Source organism: Bos grunniens, chromosome X (genome assembly GCF_055505025.1).
Source record: "Bos grunniens cultivar Pamir isolate PY7600 chromosome X, Bosgru_T2T1.0, whole genome shotgun sequence".
Lineage (NCBI taxonomy): Eukaryota > Metazoa > Chordata > Mammalia > Artiodactyla > Bovidae > Bos > Bos grunniens.
In genome coordinates this window covers 105,867,223-105,887,599 of record NC_141194.1, presented here as the reverse complement: position 1 = coordinate 105,887,599, position 20,377 = coordinate 105,867,223, and the positions used below count along the sequence as shown (strand labels likewise).

General features: G+C 43.9%; 1 protein-coding gene across 5 annotated transcripts in view; it reads right to left on the bottom strand.

Annotated features, from left to right (window-relative positions):
• The window catches only part of MECP2 (methyl-CpG binding protein 2), a 52,310-nt gene extending 33,690 nt beyond the window's left edge, over positions 1-18,620 (bottom strand). For 3 of the 5 annotated variants that reach the window (XM_086389520.1, XM_086389522.1, XM_086389521.1), the window contains exons 1-2: positions 18,526-18,620; positions 13,318-13,441 (exon numbers count right to left, since the gene is read on the bottom strand). In XM_086389520.1, the coding sequence (XP_086245646.1) occupies positions 13,318-13,343 (26 nt within the window). In that variant the 5' untranslated portion in view covers positions 13,344-13,441; positions 18,526-18,620. The remainder of the gene's footprint in view (positions 1-13,317; positions 13,442-18,525) is intronic. The other 2 variants (XM_086389519.1, XM_086389523.1) reach the window with 1 other exon arrangement.
• Positions 18,621-20,377: the final 1,757 nt, after the last annotated feature.

Genomic DNA, 20,377 nt, shown 5'->3' with positions numbered 1-20,377 from the left:
CAGTACGCTTCATCTCCAAACAAGTTAGCATGTATACCATTGACTAGAGATGAAAACTCGTTTTTAGGTAAAATTTACATCCAGTAAAATGACAAATTTTAAGTGTACCATCTGATGAGTTCTGTCAAGTGTATGCACCTGTATAAGCCAAACCCTATCAAGATAAAAGATGTTACCATGGTCACAGAAAGTTTCCCTGGCACCAGTTTCTAGTCAGCCCCACCCCATATCCTCAGCAACATTTGGTGTTGTCAGTTTTCAGTTTTGGCCCTTCCAGTGGGTGTGTAGTGGTATTTTATTGTGGCTTTAATTTGCATTTCTCTGATGACTGTTAGTACTTTTTCACATGAAAACTGGTCATCACTCAAATGCCTTCCTTTATGAAGTACTTACTAAAATCTTTTCCTGTTTCAAAAATAGACTGTCTTTTTTATTATTGAATTGTAAGAGTTCTTTATGTATTCTGGATATAAGTCATTTGTCAGATATACGACTTTCCTATTTACAACTTGTGTCAACTACTTCTCAATGACTTCTGTCTTTTCATTTTCTTAATCTTACCTTTGGAAAAGAAAAAGTTTTAAGTTTTAATGAAGTCCAATGTATCCATTTTCCCCTTTAATAATTACTGCTTTCTGTATGCTAAGAAACCTTTATCTCTAGATTATGAAGACATTCTCCTGCTTTTTCCTAAAAGCTTTATATTTAGATCCATAATTAATCTTGAATTAAATTTCACGTATGGCATGTTCAGTTCAGTTGCTAAGTAGTGTCCAACTCTTTGCAACCCCATGGACTGCAGCATACCAGGCTTCCCTGTCCATCACAAACTCCCAAAGCTTGCGAAAACTCACGTCCATTGAGTTGGTGATGCCATCCAACCATCTCATCCTCTGTCATCCCCTTCTCCTCCTGCCTTCAATCTTTCCCAGCATCAGGGTCTTTTCCAGTGAGTCAGTTCTTTGCATCAGGTGGCCAAATTATTGGAACTTCAGCTACAGCATCAGTCCTTCCAATGAATATTCAGGACTGACTTCCCTTAGGATTGACTGGTTTGACCTCCTTGCAGTCCAAGGGACTCTCAGGAGTCTTCTCCAACACCACAGTTCAAAAGTATCAATTCTTCGGTGCTCAGCTTTCTTTATGGTTCAACTCTTACATCTATACATGACTGGGATGTGAGAATCACGATCATTCCCAGAGTCATACTGGGAAAACCACAGCTTTGACTAGATGGACCTTTGTTGGCAAAGTAATGTCTCTACTTTTTAATATGTTCTCTAGGTTGGTCATAGCTTTTCTTCCAAGGTGCAAGCATCTTTTAACTTCATGGCTGCAATCATCATTTGCAGTGATTTTGGAGCCCAAGAAAATAGTCTGTCACTGTTTCCATTGTTTCCCCATCTATTTGCCATGAAATGACGGGACTGGATGCCATGATCTTTGTTTTTTTTTTAATGTTCAGTTTTAAGCCAGCTTTTTCACTCTCTTCTTTCACTTTCATCAAGAGGCTCTTTAGTTCCTCTTCACTTTCTGTCATAAGAGTGGTGTCATCTGCATATCTGAAGTTATTGATATTTCTCCTGGCAATCTTGATTCCAGTTTGTGCTTCATCCAGCCTGGCATTTCTCATGATGTACTCTGCATATAAGTTAAATAAGCAGGGTGACAATATACAGCCTCTTTTCCCAATCTGGAACCAGTCCATTGTTCCATGTCCAGTTCTAACTGTTGCTTCTTGACCTGCATACAGATTTCTCAGGAGGCAGGTCAAGCGGTCTGGTATTCCCATCTCTTTAAGAATTTTCCAGTCTGTTGTGATCTATACAATGAAAAGCTTTAGTGCGATCAATGAAGCAGAAGTACGTGTTCTTCTTGAGTTCTCTTGCTTTTTCTATGATCCAACAGATATTTGCAATTTGATCTTTGGTTCTTCTGCCTTTTCTAAATCCAGCTTGAACATCTGGAAGTTCTGTTCACATACTGTTGAAGCCTATGGAGAATTTTGAGCATCACTTTGCTAGCGTGTGAGATGAGTTCAATTGTGCAGTAGTTTGAACATTCTTTGGCACTGCCTTTCTTTGGGATTGGAATGAAAACTGACCTTTCCCAGCCCCGAGGCTACTACTGAGTGTTCCAAATTTGCTGGCATATTGAGTGCAGCACTTTCACAGCATCATCTTTTAGGATTTGAAATACCTCAGTTGGAATTCCATCACGTCCACCAGCTTTGTTCTTATTGATGCTTCCTAAGGCCCACTTGACTTCAGAAACCAGGATGTCTGACTCTAGGTGAGTGATCACAGCATTGTGGTTATCTGGGTCATGAAGATCTTTTTTGTGTAGTTCTTCTGTGTATTCTTGCTACCTCTTAATATCTTCTGCTTCTGTTCAGTCCATACCGTTTCTTTTATTGTGCCCATCTTTGCATGAAATGTTCCCTTGGTAGCTCTAATTTTCTTGAAGAGATCTTCAGTCTTCCCTGTGGTGAGCAGCAGGTGAAATCTCTATTCATTCCTTCTGCCTTAGCTGGAGTTGGGTAGAGTTTCTATGAAGAATTTGCCTACCTTCCCCACTGCCTGTGGCTAATCTGATTTCCAGAATTTCTGCCTTCATTCCTCTTATTCCTTAACCCTCGAGTCTAGGACTCTATCAAAGTTTCTGTTTCCCTGCAGCAGCACTGAGGAGGACTGCCTGTGGGTAAATAGCTGTTTTTCATCTAATGCAGTTTCCTTCTTCCAAGTATCGACTTCCCTCTAATTTCTGCCTGTTTTCAGTCTCTCTCTAGTGCCTTAAAACAAGTGGTTTTTTATTTTTGTCTTGAGTTGTTAGCTGTTATCTGCAAGGAGGTGGGAGGTAGTCCAAAATGAGCTACCTCACTACTACTAGAAGCAAATCCTCCAGGTGGTTTTTGAACACAATAATCTTGATTTTACGTCCCTGGTAAGATATATCCTAAGGACAAGAAGAAATCTGAAACTTCATTCATAATTATTATTTTCGTAGTACTAATGACATTATAATTTGATAATTATTTTATGTATATTACAAGATTAAGTAACCTTTAATGTTAATTAGGAATGAACTTTTTTTGTGTAAGAAAAAGATATATAAGGGTAAAATAAAGTTGAAGACAAATCCACTAATGTTAATTTAATGACAAACCCTCTAATGTTAATTTCCATTGTAGACATCGTTATGTATTTGTGAGGTAAGAAAGCTTTTCAGTATGTTTTCTAGCTTTGTCCACTGAAAGATCATAGATACAATGGCATCCCAGTAAGAGTGTGCATATCTAACACTGAAATTCTAAATACCATTTCCCACTAAAAGGATCCAGAACTCTTGGAACCAGTTCTGGGTTAGGAAAAGCACACATTGGGATGGAATGTCTTATCCCAGAAAGCAAAGAATCACTCAAAGACTAATTAATAAGGGTATGCCAAGATGACACAGGTGCCAGCATAAAGGGAATCTCACTGGCCACATTTGGAATAATTTGATCAAGAAAGAATAGTGACTTTGGCTGCAGAGTAAAACATTTAATAAGTAAAATTCCACGAGTCTATATTGACATGAAAGAGAACAGAAAATACAACAGCAAATATTTTGCCACCATTTCAGGTGATCATTACACCAGCTCCTTACTCTGGAATTTAGTTATCAAAGGTAAACATTTAGCATTTTTACTGATCCAGGGTTATTATATCCCCTTCCAGAGAGGGGAAGTGTTTTATGGACTAAAGGTGATGGAACAGGAACCACTGTTGTGAATATGAATGCCAACAAGGGAGGTAATGTAAGCTGTCTTCTTTTGTAACTCCCCAACGTTGTCAAATCAAGAAAGACACATAAATATACAATTTAGTTCTGACAGTAACCAAAGAAACTCAAAGGAGACACCATGTAAAGCTGGCATCGCATCTCTGGGTCATGGAACAGGAGAGGAGAGGGCTAGACTGTTGTTTTCACCATAACCTTGAGGTTATGCTGTTATAAAGGGGTTGTAATACTTTGATTATAAAATCAAAATCCAAACAGCCTAACCCTTTGATAGCTCCCTACTATTATGACATTAATGTCAAAAATCCTGCACCCACCTTGTCAGCCACTCAGCCTGCATCTCAGCTCCCAACCCCTGCTCTGCCGTAGCCTGCTTAAGTATCTCAGTTGATGAAGCTCTGGCCAGACTCGGGGCTTTCACAGGTACTCTTCTCCACCTGGAAAGCCCTCCTCCACTCTGGGCTTTGCCCCCTTGGTCCCTCACTTCAGCACTGCCTCCTTAGGGCGGGCCTCCATATCCCTCCCAAGGCTGGGCTATTCCTCCATTACACATGATCACAGTGAACCCTCTTCCAACTCCTCCTTTAGAACACTGAACCCACTGTAATTACATAATCACTTGGAAATTATTTAAAGTCTGTCTCTCCGAAATTATTTAAAGTCTCTCTTTCCAGTCACACTTGAGCTCCATGCAAAATAGATGCCACTCTGTGTCGGTCACCCTACAGCCTGCCTACCACACTGCCCCAGGTACGGTAGACACTTAACTCTGTCATGGGATGAATGACTGGATGACAGCCTGATGAACTGCAGATTCTTCAACACAGAGCAGCAAGGAACCCAGTACTTGTACGTGGAAAAATTTAATCACTTAGAATTAAGTATCACTGTAAAAAAAAAAAAAAAAAGGCCTATGAAGGATGTAGCTGTTTCCAAGTGTGGGTGAGAAAGCTGCTCAGTATGTGACCTGAAGTCTTAGAGCATCCGTCTGAGAAGTGACTTGTGGTGGGGACTGAGGTCTTAGTGGAGGTGGTGACAAGTGGTTGGTTCTGAGGTACATTTTGAATGTGGAGGCCCATAGTACTTGCTGGTGGATTAGAGGAAGGTGAGAACCTAGGACATCTCCTAGAATTTTAGACTGGTAACTGGGCGGATGCTGATGATATTTAATGAAACAGAAACTATGAAGAGAAGCAGATCCATTGTTGGTGTATAGTCGCTCAGTCGTGTCCAAAGCAGAATTGAAGGAGGGAAAAAAGCAAGAGTTCTGTTTGGGACTTGTTAAGTTTGAGACGGCTAGGAGCAACTCCGGGGGAAAGACTGAAGAGGCCATCCAATGCAGGGCTCAAGAGGTTAGAGATGCCCAAAATCATCACAATATTGTATCATCACAATATTGTAAAGTAATTATCTTCCAATTAAAATAAAGTAATTAAGAAAACAAACAAACAAAAAAGAGGTTAGAGATGCAAGCTAGAGACACAGGCACAGAGTAGAATGGTCAGCACACAGCCACACAGAAATGAAAGCACAGAAATAATGGAAACAGCTCTAATTAAATCAAGGTAGAGCCATCAATAAAATGTCAGGTGATCATTAAAAATGATGGCACAAAAACATTATCTATGTGTAGATGTCAGTTTTATGGACAATCCTTCCGTTTCCTCTTCCCATATTTTCTAAAAAACATTTTTTCCCCACAAAACAGTTATTGCTTTTATAATTAGAAAACACGAGTTATTTTTATTGTAGAGAAAAGTGATGATACGTATTTTTATTGACATGGAAAGATATCTATGGCATTATCAGTGTGGAAAGAAGGCAAGTTACAACAGTACATACTATATGATCCCATTTATCTCAATCAACATGTAGGAATTTCTCTGGTGGTCCAGTGGCTAAGACTCCATGCTTCCAATGCAAGGGGCCCGAGTTCGATCCTTAGTCAGAGTACTTGATCCTGTATGCTACAACTAAAAGATCCTGCATGCTACTACGAGGACTGAATATCCCATGTGCTGCAACTGAAACCCAGTGCAGCCAAAAAACAAATAAATATTTGATAAGTAAAACACAGACACATATACACAGGTGTGTAAAGACGACTCTAGAAGGATATTTAAAATGCCAATAACAAAGGTAACCTTTAGGTTATTATTTGCCAGTTGTAGTTGCAGTACACTTTGCACAGGATCTGGAAAATATTAATGTGTTCATAAAAAATATTTGATATAGTAATTTAAACTCACTTTTCACGTCATTCTGTCTCTCTTTAATGCACCTGTGTTTTAGGGCTTTCCTGATCTCTTTCCCTGGCACAGCGACCACTCAAATGTTGGCTGTTCTTATATCTGGAGTTGCATGGCATAATGGACTTTGGCCCTCTGAACCACTCCTCAGAAGGATGTTTTCAAATACATAAAATAAAATAAATAGAAATTGATTAACAACTTACTTTGAGAATTGGTATTAAGAGTAATATGTGCCTCTTTAGTAAACCACTAAATAAATAGCCAGATCTGGAAGTGAGTCTGACAACTAAGTTTGAGTTGTGATGAACACGAGCAATATTTCAAAATCTCTGTAACTGCATGGAATACTATATGAAAGCATCTTTGCTCTCTATTGGGGACAAAAGCACAGGTACTCCTAACACTACCATGGTCTGCTGCCTACATCTGTCATTAAATTTTTACTGAGAGGTTAGTAAAAATAAAGGCCAAGTATACATCCAAGGTTACAGAACCCCTAACTTCTCAAACTTGAGCCAGAACCCTCATTCTAGAAAGATACACACCAAACAGTAACAGCAGTTTTCTCTGCATGCTGGAATCTCCAGAGTAATTTCCACATGCATTTTCTAAATTTCCTAGAATGATGCTTTACTTATGTAATTAAAAATAAAGAGCATAATGAACAGTATTTTTGTTTGGTTGTTCATTTTCTTTTGTCTTAAACAATCTGGAAGAGTGGTTAAGAAATTTTACACAGTTGCTCACAGGCTGTATTAACAGTTTCTTACAGGGTCATACCACTGAAAAAAAAGACTTTCAATTTTGCCTAACTACTTATTACAATGACTCAAATCATTCCTGTGTTCTTACAAGCCTAGAAAAAAATTCACTAGAATTATTTATTCTGGAGTTAAAAGGAACAAAAAGACAAACTGTCACAACTGCAGACATTTGTCTCTTTTTTTTTGCCAAGTGTAATTCCAAAAACAGCTGAAAATATTAGAGCAAATTAGTACTTAATATAGACTAATACCTTCTGCTGTTTACAAAAACAGAAAACCCAAAAACACAGACATTTGTATTTTAAAAACAAATTACTAAAAATGTATATACAGATTTAAAATACTTTTCAAAGAAATGTCAAAACTTAAGTACCAGTAGAAACCCCAGAAAAACCCAAGTGCTTACATTTTTCAAAAATAATCTACATGGAGACAGCCAGCTCATGCTGAAAAGTGCTCATGTTTGTCTTAGCAGCAAAACATGAAAAGGAGATGGGAATGAGGGAAAATGTGCCTATCTCAGAAGCCTGCTTTGATTTCTTTCAAAACTAAAAATAAAACCTTCGGACTGCTCTATTAATAAGTCTAGAAAATGGATGCCTTTTTTTTGTGGAAAGTTTTCACAAACACCGAAATAAAAATATCTTCTCAGTTAATAGAGCCGAAGGATGTAAACATAAACCAGATGTCAATCCTTGTTTCTCGACAATTCCATTCTCCCTCAGGGCTCTGGTGGGACTTCGGTTGTAAAGATGTTTCCACAGCACAAGGAGACAAGTTAAATGAATGAAGGGCTGCACACAGCAACACGGCCCAGGCTCAAAAGCCAAGGAGTGTGTAAAAAGCACAAGCTGCAGAATGTCACCTGCGGTAGGGCACCATCCTGGGAATTCGCAAAGTACTTCCGAAGGTTATAAACTGGCCTGTCTGGGGAGTAGCTCCATCACCTTCGGGGGATGGGCAACCTCTCAGTCTCCAGGATCAGGTTTGAGGAGGAGACGTGGAACGGGAGCCCCTGGGGTCTGATGGGCAGATGGCCTCCAGAACCCGGGGGTTTGGGGGGACAGGCCAGGTGGCTGGAGCACCTGCCACCACCTCCTGGGGCTCAGGACCCTCTCAGAGTGAGGCCGCTGGAAGGAAGACTGAGCCTATTTGGCACAGCCAGGCCAGCTGGGTCTGCTCTGCCACCAGCATCCCTGCCAGTGCAACTTCTCTGAGACCCCCTGCTGCCCCATCCTCCCACCCTGAACTCTCCAAGTTCCCTCCCGTCCGAGCTTCCAGACGCACAGCCCTCTCCTCTGCATGTGCCTCCTCCTGGAATTTAATGGTGCCTTATCATTCAGGTCCTGGGTGGGGGGGTCATTTTTCAAAGAAGTCTCTTCCCTGACGCTACCTGGGAGTCCAGGTGGGATCTAATGTTTCCATGCACTCTAAGTGGCCACTGTCACCTTTAGCCCCTTGTAAAATAAAGGCGTATTGGCCTGTTGTCTTTTAGACCAGAAAATCACTGAGTGTATGAACAGTCCCCAGCATCTAGGGCAGGAAGTGACAAATAACAGATGCTCAATTAGTCCAAGGTAAGTGAAAAAAGGACTGCAATAGAGTACCACAGTCAACGAGAAACAAGGCGACAGCAATATGGTCCTGAATACTTTCAGGGTATTCCTTATGACGTCACAACACAAATAAGGGAGAACATTCAGCAGCTGCGGGCACTTTTCAACCCTGAGTCCCAAGGAACCGCTGCAAGTTAGAACGGTACCAAAATAAAAACACTCCATTTTCTTCAAGATCCACAAATGAGAACAGGCTGACGTTCTCCTTGCCAAATAAAGGGTCCTGTCTCAGCTCCTCTGTTCACACTAGGTCGTGAAATGGAAGCTTCTGAAGTTTTGCTTTCTCATGCTAACTGCTGAAAATAATTTCTTCCTATCCGAATAAACAGCTCTCTAATCTCTACAAATTTGTGCTTATCTACTCAAATGTAGTTTTTTTCCCCTCTAAAACCACGCAACTGGAAGGCCATCCTTGATTTAGCAATATCTATCAAAGTTTAAAATGCATATATTCTTTGACCCAGCAAGTTCCAGCTCTACGAATTTCTCCTACAGATAAACTTGGCTGTGAAAAATGGTATTATATAAAAGATGATTCACTACAACATATGAAATAAAAAACACTGGAAACATAAATATCCATCAAGAGAAAATCAGTTAAGAAATTATGGTGTATCCATAATGGACTACTACCTCAACCCTTAAAATGAGTGACATGTCTCTACGGAAATTCACATCACACAAGCATCAAAATATATTAACTAAAAAGAGCAAACTGTGCAAATGTGCACAGTGTTTTACTATTTGGTAAAAAAACACACACATAAGATATATACATAAACACATATAGAAAAATATACAATAATATGAGGTATCTAGAATAGTCCATTTCATAGGAGACAAAGTAGATGAGCAATTGCCAGGGGCTGAGAGTGGGGAAGAGTGGGGAGTTCTCATTTAACGGGTATCATTTCAGTTTTGCAAGATAAAAGGGCTCTGGAGATACACAGTGGTGATGGCTGCACAGCAAAGAGAATGTACTCAGTGTCACTAAACTGCACATTGAATAGTTAAAACAGAAAATTTTCTGTTATGAACATTTCACAATTTCAAAATTACACATGCACACTCACAGATTTATAAGAAACTGATAATGATGGTTGCCTTCAGGGAGAAATGGTTGTCTGGGGACAGGGTGGCAAGGAGATCTTATACCATGCAACCTTTTATACCACCTTTTTAATGCTGTACTGTTATATACGTATTTAAAGTAATCATTAAAAAACCTCAGCCTTACACAAGAAGCCTTTTCCTTAATCACATATCACTTATGTCATTTCTTTAAGTCAAAAAGAAATTAGGATTCCACTTCAGTTTTGAGGGTACTTATTAGATTTAAATGATGCCAGCCGCAAAAAATTACACTTGTTCCCCAAAGATCACATTCACCAAAACCCTGTCTTTATTTTTATCAGCTATTACAGAAAGCTTCAAAATCATCATAGAAGAAAATTACCATTTTTATCAGTGTGCAACTTTTATTCCATCACAACCAAGGCAGTTGAATATAAAACTATTTTAACAGCAAAAAGCCCTCATCATAAATCAAGACACAAATCAGCCTGCAATTATCTGAGTTAGAAAACAAACTATGCTTATGTTGCAGTCTACCCTATGGCTCCGACTTCCGTGTCAGAATTTAAAACACACACATGCATATATACACCCTCTGGAGTCCTCCTAGTTTATCTAAAACCTACTTTTGTGAAGATCCGCTATTTTCTCGAGTCTTCTGGAATGGGCACTGGAGCCACGCAGCTGGCATCATGACCTCTGTCGCCTTCCCCAGCACCCCACGGCCAGTGAAGAAGGCAGCACGTGCAGGGCCCAGCACCATCCCTGGCTCAAAGCAGGAGCAAAAATATTTGTTGGATGAATGCATAAACCATTATCTGCTGATGGGCTTGCCCTCAAGAGCCTCACAAAGAAAAAACTTCAGAAAGAAAGAAGTAAAAGATCCTCTGTTCACTTGAAGTTGGCATAAGATAAAGGTGAAGACCAGATGGTTCAACAAATGGCTATGACATACTGGCTAGCTGGACTCGAGACCTTATCCAATCCCAAAGTTAAATACAAACACAAGTATTCCAAATACCGTACAAAAATCATAAGACAACGTAACTATATGAATCTTTTGCATGTATCAAATATGTATATATGAATATAGCACATCATCAAGTTTTTTAGGAAGAAAGAAAATCTAGATGAGTATCGTCATGTCATGTAACAAAGAAAAATCTCTGCATGATGACAGAGAATTAATATCCTTAATATATTAAGAGTTCTTATAAACTGACTTAAAAGAAATACCCCGATGGAAGAATAAATGCAAAACATGAACAGGCAATTCACAAAAACCAAATACAAATGGCCAGTGACCACTGACGTTCAGCCCTAGTAATAACCCAAGAAACACACATTTAAAAAGGACATCCAATTCTGGGAGGATATGGGAAATACAGGAAGTAGTACTTGCTAAGATTGTCATGGGAAACGGGATAGACATTTTGGAAGGCGATGTGGTAAGTACCCACCGGCAACTTCAAGTCTAGGCAGCCTTTCTTCAAAAGGACTGGCACCTGAGGACATTCAATCCAGTAGCATCTTTAATAGTGAACCATCAAGAAAATCAAAAGGGGAACACTGTATGACGTAAATTAGCACCAAACCACGCTTCTATTTAACAGAAATGAGGCAGAGAAATATATCACATGGGAGATGTCGAATACATACCATGCAATTCTTATTTTGTCAAAAATACAAACGGAACATATTTGCAGAGCCTGAGAAGAAGAATCAGAACGATCTACAGTACGCTATTAACGGCAGTTACTTTGGGTAGTGGGTGTGGAGAGTACTGGAACATTTGCTTTTTTACTGAAATACTTTAAAATAGTTTGACTTTTCTTAAAAAAAAAAAAAAAAAAACCATGTATTATTTTTTATAATTTCTTGAAAAGTAGTAAGAGATCAAGTGCTTATCTATTAAAGACAGGTTCTGTCCTTTGAGAATTCCCTTCAAAGCTCCCTGATAGCTCAGTTGGTAAAGAATCTGCCTGCAATGCAGGAGACCCTGCTTCGATTCCTGGGTTGGGAAGATCTGCAGAAGGGATGGGCTACCCACTCCAGTATTCTGGCCTGGAGAATTCCATGGACTGTATGCTCCATGGGGTCACAAAGAGTCGGACACGACTCAGCGCCTTTCACACTCATGCTCACTTCAAAGTCCCTTGAAGCTCAAACAGCCATGTCTCTCCCATTCACAAGTAATGAGATATTTTTAAAAACATCTCTTCCTTTCTACATTGTTTAGAAGAAATTGTAGAGTTGCCACCGTCTGTTTTATGAAATCCATTTGCAATCGGAGAAAAAGACTATTAAAAACATCAATCACTCCTTCAGGCCTAATATCTATCAGAAGAAACCCATTCACTGCCTATATTACATTTCATCCACACAGTTTCTGAGACAATGCACAAAGCAGCAGCCACACGACTCCCACCAGCATAAATACGTGGCGTACAAAGAACGTCCTGTCAGCAGGGCCCAGAGCACACCCCGCAGTGGTAAATGGGAATGACAATTTAAGTCATAGGATCAGAAGCAGAACCAAATTTGTGACCTGGAGACAAGCGTGATGCTCTTCACTTCCGTCTACACCTTTTCTGCTCCTCTATCCAAACTCTCTGCCCCTCACTCAGCCCCGAAATGGGCTGAGACAGATGTCCACACAGCTTCAGACTGAAGCATCAGAAGCCGCTAGAGAGATACAACTAAGTGCAAAATTTGAGGGGGTCAGCTGGAATCCTGAGGACCACAAGTGTGTAAAGTCACGTGTTTTTCTTCGGAGAAGAAATGGAGAAATCAAATTAGAGTGTTCAGTCTTACCACACGGGATGTTTGCAATCTGGATGTCAAAACATCAAATGTGGATGTGGCCTCCAAAAAAGCTTAAGATATTGAGCCTGCCAGTTTAGAAATGAAGGAACCGTTCAATCTGACCAAATTCAAAGGCCAGGCGGTCGTGCCCAAGCACCTGACGTGCGGGTGACAGGACCCCTGCATGGCAGACTCAGAGGGCCTAGCTCCCCAGCTTCTCAAAAGGCCTTCCTCCTGCTCTAGAGTCTCAAGAGCCCGAAGGGCCTCACGGTGCTCTCTGCTGCCCCTGTGGGAGGTGTGTGGCATTCACACACTCGATTCCCTGGTGGCTCAGACAGTAAACTGTCTGCCCACAATGCGGGAGTCCTGGGTTCAATCCCTGGGCCAGGAAGATACCCTGGAAAAGGCAATGGCCACCCACTCTAGTCCTCTCGCTTAGAAAATTCCATGGATGGAGGAGCCTGGTGGGCTACAGTCCATGGGGTCACAAAGAGTCAAACATGACTGATTTGACTTCACTTTCTTTTCTTTCTGCTGTCTGGCCACAGCTTGCAGAAGGTTGTCCTTCTAGGGGAACACACGCAGGTTCCCGTGTCTGCAAATGCATCACCGCCACTTGCTAATGTTGACCAGGAAGTCATTTACCCGAGACCAGAGCAAACAGAGCACTGCGCTGAAGGCCGCTAGGTGAGAGCCAGAGCAGCCGGTGAAGAGCTCCGCTTAGCTGACCTGCTTGAAGGTGAACTGAAGGGGCAGGTCACCAGTTCCAGCTCTAATCTGACACCCGCCCCCGGATCATACTGTGGCTACCAAGGAGCCTTAACCCAACTGACCTTTCAGGGCTCAGGGAAGTGACTTTTTTTTATTATATGGCACAGTTTGGCACCGTATGTCTTTAGTCTTTGGGGTACTTTGATAATGGTTCAAGAGTAGTAGATCTTGTTTGATTCCTTTTTTTTTTTTTTAAAAACAGATGGCCAAACCAGGACATATACTAAAAAAAAAAAAAGGAAGGTTACTTACCTGAGCCCTAACATTCCAGCTACCATGGAATCTTGTTGGAGCTGGTCTACAGAAGCAAGATGTATTCTGGGGAGTCACATGTCACATCAAAGCAGGAACTGGTGAGTCTGTATTTTTATGGAGCCTAAAACAAAGAAAATCGTAAGTTGAAAGCCCCCATTGTGCTGCACGACTTTTTCCCAGGGCTATTTGGGACATTTTGAAGATACACATACAGACAAAGTAACATGCTATTTCCCAGCTTACCTAGCTAGAAACAAAGGATACACTGAAATTTACTGCCAGATAACACACAGTGCTGAAGGAAAGATTCATGAGTGTTAGAACTGACACTATCACAGGTCTTGTCACCTCTGAGGGACATTTTGATACTAAAACGTACAGTTAGGAAGCAATCTCCAGTATTTCGTGCAACACATCATACAGAAATACCCAGAGACCGAAGATATGTTCCAGAGAACACGCAACATCAAAATGTCATCCCAAGAACACATGAAATGCAGAGGCCAAGTGTCCTGTCATTTGCAAGCAGCTGAAGTTGCAACAAGCTGCTGTGACATCACGTAAAAAGGCTTTAGCCAGGAGAGGAAAAAAAAACAAGTGGAACCAAAAAGAAACCAAGTACCCTGGGAGATCCTAAGCCATCCCCAGACATACACAAGACTGTTTTTGAGCACTCACTTTTAGGCCTCTCAGATCAGTAAAATGTTCAACAAACTGAGTTAACAGTGTGATACTTTCTCCTTTGCCTTTGAACACATGTTCTAAGAAGGTCTTCTGCCACTATACTTTTCATCAAGACAACCAACACTTCCTTGTTAAAACCTCAACCACCCCATATTAGCTAATTTCTGATACCTTGCCGGCCCAAGAGTTGCACTTTTATCTTTAGACTAAAAAAAGCCTAGCGTGTACAACTTAAGAGACTATTTGCACAATTACTCACATAATCAAACTCAGAAGTGCAACACCAACCAAGTCTTTTACTGCTGGTCTGGAACTACCAGGATGGTATCTGGAATTATCTATTGAGGTGCAGTGAGGCCTCAGAATTCCCTTAAACAGTCGAGTCATAGAACACTCTAAAATCCCAGGAGTCAAAGTCACAGTATTACTCAGGTTTGCTGGGCTTAGCTGCTCTGTCATGTCCGATTCTTTGCAACCCCATGGACTGTAGCCTCCTGGGCTCTTCTGTCCATGGAGATTCTCCAGTAAAGAACACTGGAGTGGGTTGCCATGCCCTCCTCCAGGGGATCTTCCCAACCAGGGATCGAACCCAGGTGTCGCGCACTGCGGGCTGATTCTTTACCATCTGAGCCATCAGGGAAGCCCATGAATACTGGAGTGGGTAGCCTATCCCTTCTCCAGGGGATCTTCCTGACCCAGGGATCGAACCAGGGTCTCCCCCATTGCAGGTGAATTCTTTACCAGCTGACCTATTACTCAGTTAGCTATATAATAAAAATCAAACTGGCATCCTGGCTGGGAAGCCCTAGAAGAGCCACAACTTTTCACAGTTGCCTTTTTTTTTTTGTAAATTACATTTTTATTTGTAAACTGAGGGACCTAGACTAAGGTTCCTTCGAGCTCTGAAAGTTTAAGATCTCTGATAACTCAAGATTTCGTAGAGAAAAAAAAAAAGAGCCAGCAAATGAGAGCACTTAGGTGAAGACCCAATAAAGCAGTGAATTGCAGGTCTATATATATGTTATAGAGCACCCCCAGCCCTTATGCACAGAAGCCTTTCTAAGGCTTGATACCAAGAGTCCAGACATCTGCAGTATAACAAAACAGCTATGCTCAAGACATTCATACACCAGCAGAACCAACGTAACTGTGCCTTGAAGAAGTGAAAAAGGCCAAGGCTTTACTCTGTAACAGAATGGTCACAACTCCTCTTAAATATGGGAGTGGCCATGCCCTGCTCTCACTCTGTTCCCCCCCACACCATACCTACCATCAAAGGGGTAGAACCAAGTATTTAAGCAAAGGCGTACAAAGCAAGCTTTCAATAGGAAGGGGCTCTGTGCCAAAGAAAGGCAGAAGAGACCAGGTAAATGCAGAAGAGCACAACTTTTGTGTCAGTGAGTCCAAGGAAAAGAGACTTTACATCCATCCTACCCAAATTGAGGTAAAGGCACAGTGGTGACAATGACAGTTTGACTGTAAGACACTGGTACAGAAGCACTGAGAACAAGGTCCTCCCACTGGAGCAGTAATAATGCTCTACCCATGAAAAAAAGGTTGTGTCTGCCAGCCACACGAGGCCGGTCTGCGTGCGTATCACCAGCAAAGGGTGGGGAAAACAAACAGGTGTCTACCACACTCCCTGGAACCACCAGTCTAGGACTATGCTTTACTCTCTCTGTGCTTGAAACACTACTTACTCCAAAAGTCAAACCCTTTCTATAATATTCTTCTCATAGATAACTCGGGCAGGCTGGCCACAAACTGCTCTTAGCCAGTTAAAAGATTTTCACTGATATTCACCTTTACAAAATATCACGGGTTCCAGGAGACATCATTTATCATGTAAATAATACAGGGCAGGTGTAAAGCAGGGGAAAGCGCCCTCCAAGAAGGAACTAACACTTTCCAATCGGCTCTTCTTTATTCTAGTTTCGAGAAGCAAGGTTTTCATTCCATCTCCACATGGGGGAAGGGGTATTCAGGAGGGGGACATCATCATATTGGACTCCTCTAGCCAATTCTGTCAAATTCCACAGCGTGCCTCCCCATCCCACTAGATTCAGCCACAAAGAGGCAGGGCCAGCCGGGAAACAAGGGCTGTGGCTGGAAATTGCAAATAAAATGCAAAACAGTACTTGAACCCTCCTGCAACATAAACAGCGCAAAAGTTGGAGTATGGTTGGACTGCATCGTGCTCTGTCAGGTGAAACAAAGACCTGGGATTCAAGGTTGCAAGCATTCCAGGCAAATTTGTCACACCAAAAGAAGAGTATGGTGTGTACTGGCAAGAAAGCCATAGAGGGTTTCCTCAAGCTGTTAGGACACCATGACTTCAGATGCCACCAGGTACTTTGCAGACAAACTATATTCTGGAGGCTGTGCAGGTTAAAGGGATAGGGGTATGATGGAACGGCTCACTGGAGGGGCACCCGAGGCGGCTAACGCACTGCCAATGATGGGAAACAAAATCGAGCCCTTGCCGGTCACATCTGAGGCTCAGATGTACAAACCTTGCAATCTTCATTAGAGGCTTGTGTATCTATGTGTGCAGACAGGAATGCACCTCAGTGATCAGCCCCCTCGCTGACATGCCATGAATGGGTGTTCTGTGGCAACTTATTCAATCAACCCTACACCTCTGAGACTGATTGTGCCCTTTAACGTTCTGATACGTCCGGGTAAAAAATGAAAGCAAATTTTTTCCTAGGTTCCAGGACTAGGATTTAGAAATCCTTCAAAGCCCATAAATAAATTTATTTCCCTAAATCCCTAGTAGAAATTCCCAAAAGACCTAAAACTAAAAGCCAGATTAAAAAAAATAATAAAGATTCAGCATATCTCAAAGGACCCAAGAGGTTAATGGCATTCTTAGTTGAAATCGTTCAGATGCAGATGAAAATTCTGACGGTGGAACCCAAATTTCTCCTGGATAGCAACTGCCTGTTAATGATTTTTGCTACCAAGGCCCGAATATGCTTCATTTTCATAATGTAACAAAATGCCTAAAACTTGCCAGAGTCCTCAACTCTTAAGCCACTCAGCCTCACAGGCCAGTAGGTTCGCTTCTGTGATCACCAACCACCCACAGAATTCTATGCTACCATCTCACAATTCGGGGCACTGATCGGCACAACAGAGACACAACTCTGAATGGCTTTGCAGCCCGTTCCTGTTCCTGAAAAACGAGAAGCACACATCTGCCTGACCATGAGTCAGGAATATCAATTTTGTGGTGGAGCCCATTTCGGCTGTGACCAATCCACACCGAACACACTCACAGTAGAAGCGACGGCCACAGAGGTGTATTCCACAGCCAGCCTTTCCCCCCTTGGAATCCACACTCAGCAAGGCCATGAACGGTCTCCTCTGTGAAAGCAATCTTTTAAACTCTTCACCATGACCTTAAGTCTTCAGTGCAAAACCACAAAAAACATTGCCACACCACTAATCAGTCACCTGAGTTTCAGTCTGGGTGACTCAGAAGCAAACTAGAAAGAAAATAAACTTTCAGGGACCAAGTGATGGGCACCCCGGCGATGCGGTGAACTTGCCCCATCTGGTACTGGTGATCTTGAGCCGGGCGCGCTCCGGGACTATGGAAGCCCGTCACAGACTGAGCCCCACTCCACTTATGTAACTGGAAGATCGCCGGCGAAGGGGGGCGGGCGGGGGGGGGAAGGATGGGAGGGCGCTCGTATTCTGAGGCCATGCCCCCCCCCCCAAACGCCCTGGGAGCGCGCTCCCATCGAAGCGCTTCGGGTGCTGCCGGACACCCCGTCCCCTCCCCACGGCTCCTGATGGCAACTATCACCGCCTCTTTCTGATGAGCTCTGGGGCCAAGAACACAATGTCTAGTGCCTTTTGTGGGTGGACAATAATTCCCACCTACTTGTTCTTGCTAGATGCGAAAGGAACTCGCTCGCGGCGGGGGCGGGGGGGGGGCGCAGAAAGTCATGGAATGGGCGACAAGGAGGGGGAGGCAAAGCCTGGAGATGGGGGCGACTGCCCAGGAGCCCTTGTGGCGCACTCTCCCGACGGGAGGCGAACTGCGCACGCGCGCCAGTGGGGGGGGCCGAGTAACGGGAGAGGGGCGCGCGAGGGAGGGAGACGGGAAAGCGCGAGCCAGGGAGAGGCCGGGGGCGCGGGCGCGCGACGGCGCCGCGGGCCCGAAGCCCCGCGAAGGGCACGACGCGCGCGCAGCCCCGACAGGCGAAGCCCCGGCGACAGGGGCGCCCGCGGGGCCGGGGGGCCGGGATGCGCGCCGAAGGCGGGAGGGTGGGGGGAAGCAGGCAAAGGCAGCCTGAGGAGGTCGCGCCGAAGACGGTCACCCGCAAGTGCGGGTAACGGGCCGCCGGGGGGGGGGGTGCCGTCACCAGCGGGAGGGGGAGGGTAGAGAGGAGGGACGCCATCCGCCAGCCGTGTCGCCCGACCCCACGGGCCCCTCCCGCGCCACGTCCCGCCCCTACCCCCCGCCCCCCAGCAAGGGTCCCCGCCCGCAGCCGCGGCGGTCCCACTCACAGTCTCTCCTCCTCGCCTCCTCCTCCTCCTCCGCTCGGCGCGGCAGCGGCGGCGGCGGCCATTTTCCGGACGGCTTTTACCACAGCCCTCTCTCCGAGAGGAGGGAGCGCGCGCGCCGCCGACGCCGAGACCCCGCACGGCCGACGTCGCGCCCCGCCCTCCCGGCCGGCTTGCGCACAGCTGCACCTGCGCGCCTGCGCCCCGCCCCCGGTGCCTGAGCGAGCTGGCGCGCCATTGGATGCGGCAGTCGGGGTGGGGCGGGGCCTCGGTGGCGACGCCCCCAATTGGCGGGACTCGGTGTCCGTTCCGGCGAGGGAAAAGGGGGCGGACGCCCCGTCTAGCTGCCGATTGGCTGCCAACGGCCGTCATTTGGGGAAAAGAGGCGGCTTGGGCGCCGAGGGGATGGTTTAGTGGGCCGAATTTGAATATTAAGGATTAATAGGCCTTTGCGGATGCTGGGGCAAGGGAAGGCCTAGGTTCCGGACGCCTGTTTGCGCGACCATCCCGGGCCTTTGACCTGCTGTCCGCAAACACACGAAGTACATTACTATAAGCCTCCCGCAACAGCTGCATTTCTCAGTATCACCACCTTCAGTAGAAGCAGCAAAGTTGCCTGACATTGTTCCAAATAAGGAATCTTGGTTTACGAGGCCTACCCAAGGCATTCTTTCATTTGAGCCTACCGTGTGCCACACTCTCAGAGGGGCAGGGAAATAACTGAACAACGAATTGTAGCCTTCACCTTCTTGCAACTCTGGTGGGGCAAGAGGGTGCATGCCAAGGCTTTCACGAAACCTGTCATGGTTGGATGAGATGGTTTGGGGTGAGTGGGCAGAGGGGGCAGTGGGAACACAAAGAAATAAGCACTCGGCCCAGAAGAGGTAATTTGGGACTTAAGATCCCATAACGCTGGTATAGAAAAATATTTTAAGAGTATGAAAAAAAGTTTTAGCTAGTGAGGGCTTCCCTTGTGGCTCAGCTGGTTAATATCCACCTGCAATGCGGGAGACCTGGGTTCCATCCTGGGGTTGAAAAGATCCCCTGGAGAAGGGAAAGGCTACCCCACTCCAAGTATTCTGGCCTGGATGGGGTCGCAAAGAGTCAGACACGACTGAGCGACTTTCACTTCACTTCCCTTTAGCTAATGGAGTGTTCAGGATAGTACTGTCTGTTAAGGCGACTTTACTCTGATTCCAGCTATCATCCAATCCATCCGATTCTCTTTTTGCTACTTCTCCAGTTAAGAAGGAACCGTCTGATTCTGATGTGACTCCCTACCCCACCCCCATTCATTTATTAAATCCCTGTTATGTACCAGGCACTGTTCCAGGCTCTGGATGCAGAGTACTGAATAAGACACCAAATTAACATTCTTGTAGGGGAAGATTCAGAGTGAACATACAAAAAGTATAAAATAAAATGTTACATAGTGATAAGAATTTGAGGTAGATAAAGCAACAGTGAAAGGGGTGCTATTTAGATGTCCACCGGCTTTTGCTCTCATTTTATTCCCCATAGGGTTATCTATGACCAGTGTCTTCTCCTGGAAAAACCCAGTTAGCCTTTGCCCTGCTTCATTTTGTACTCCAAGGCGAAAATTGCCTGTTACTCCAGGTATCTCTTGACCTACTTTTGCATTCCAATCCCCTATGATGAAAAGGACATCTTTCTCTGATATTAGTTCTAGAAGGTCTTATAGATCATAGAACCGATTGACTTCAGCTTCTTCAGCATTAGTGGTTGGGGAACAGACTTGGATTACTGTGATGTTGAATGGTTTGCCTTGGAAACAAACAGAGATCATTATGTTGTTTTGAGATTACATTTCTAACTCTTTTGTTGACTATGAGGG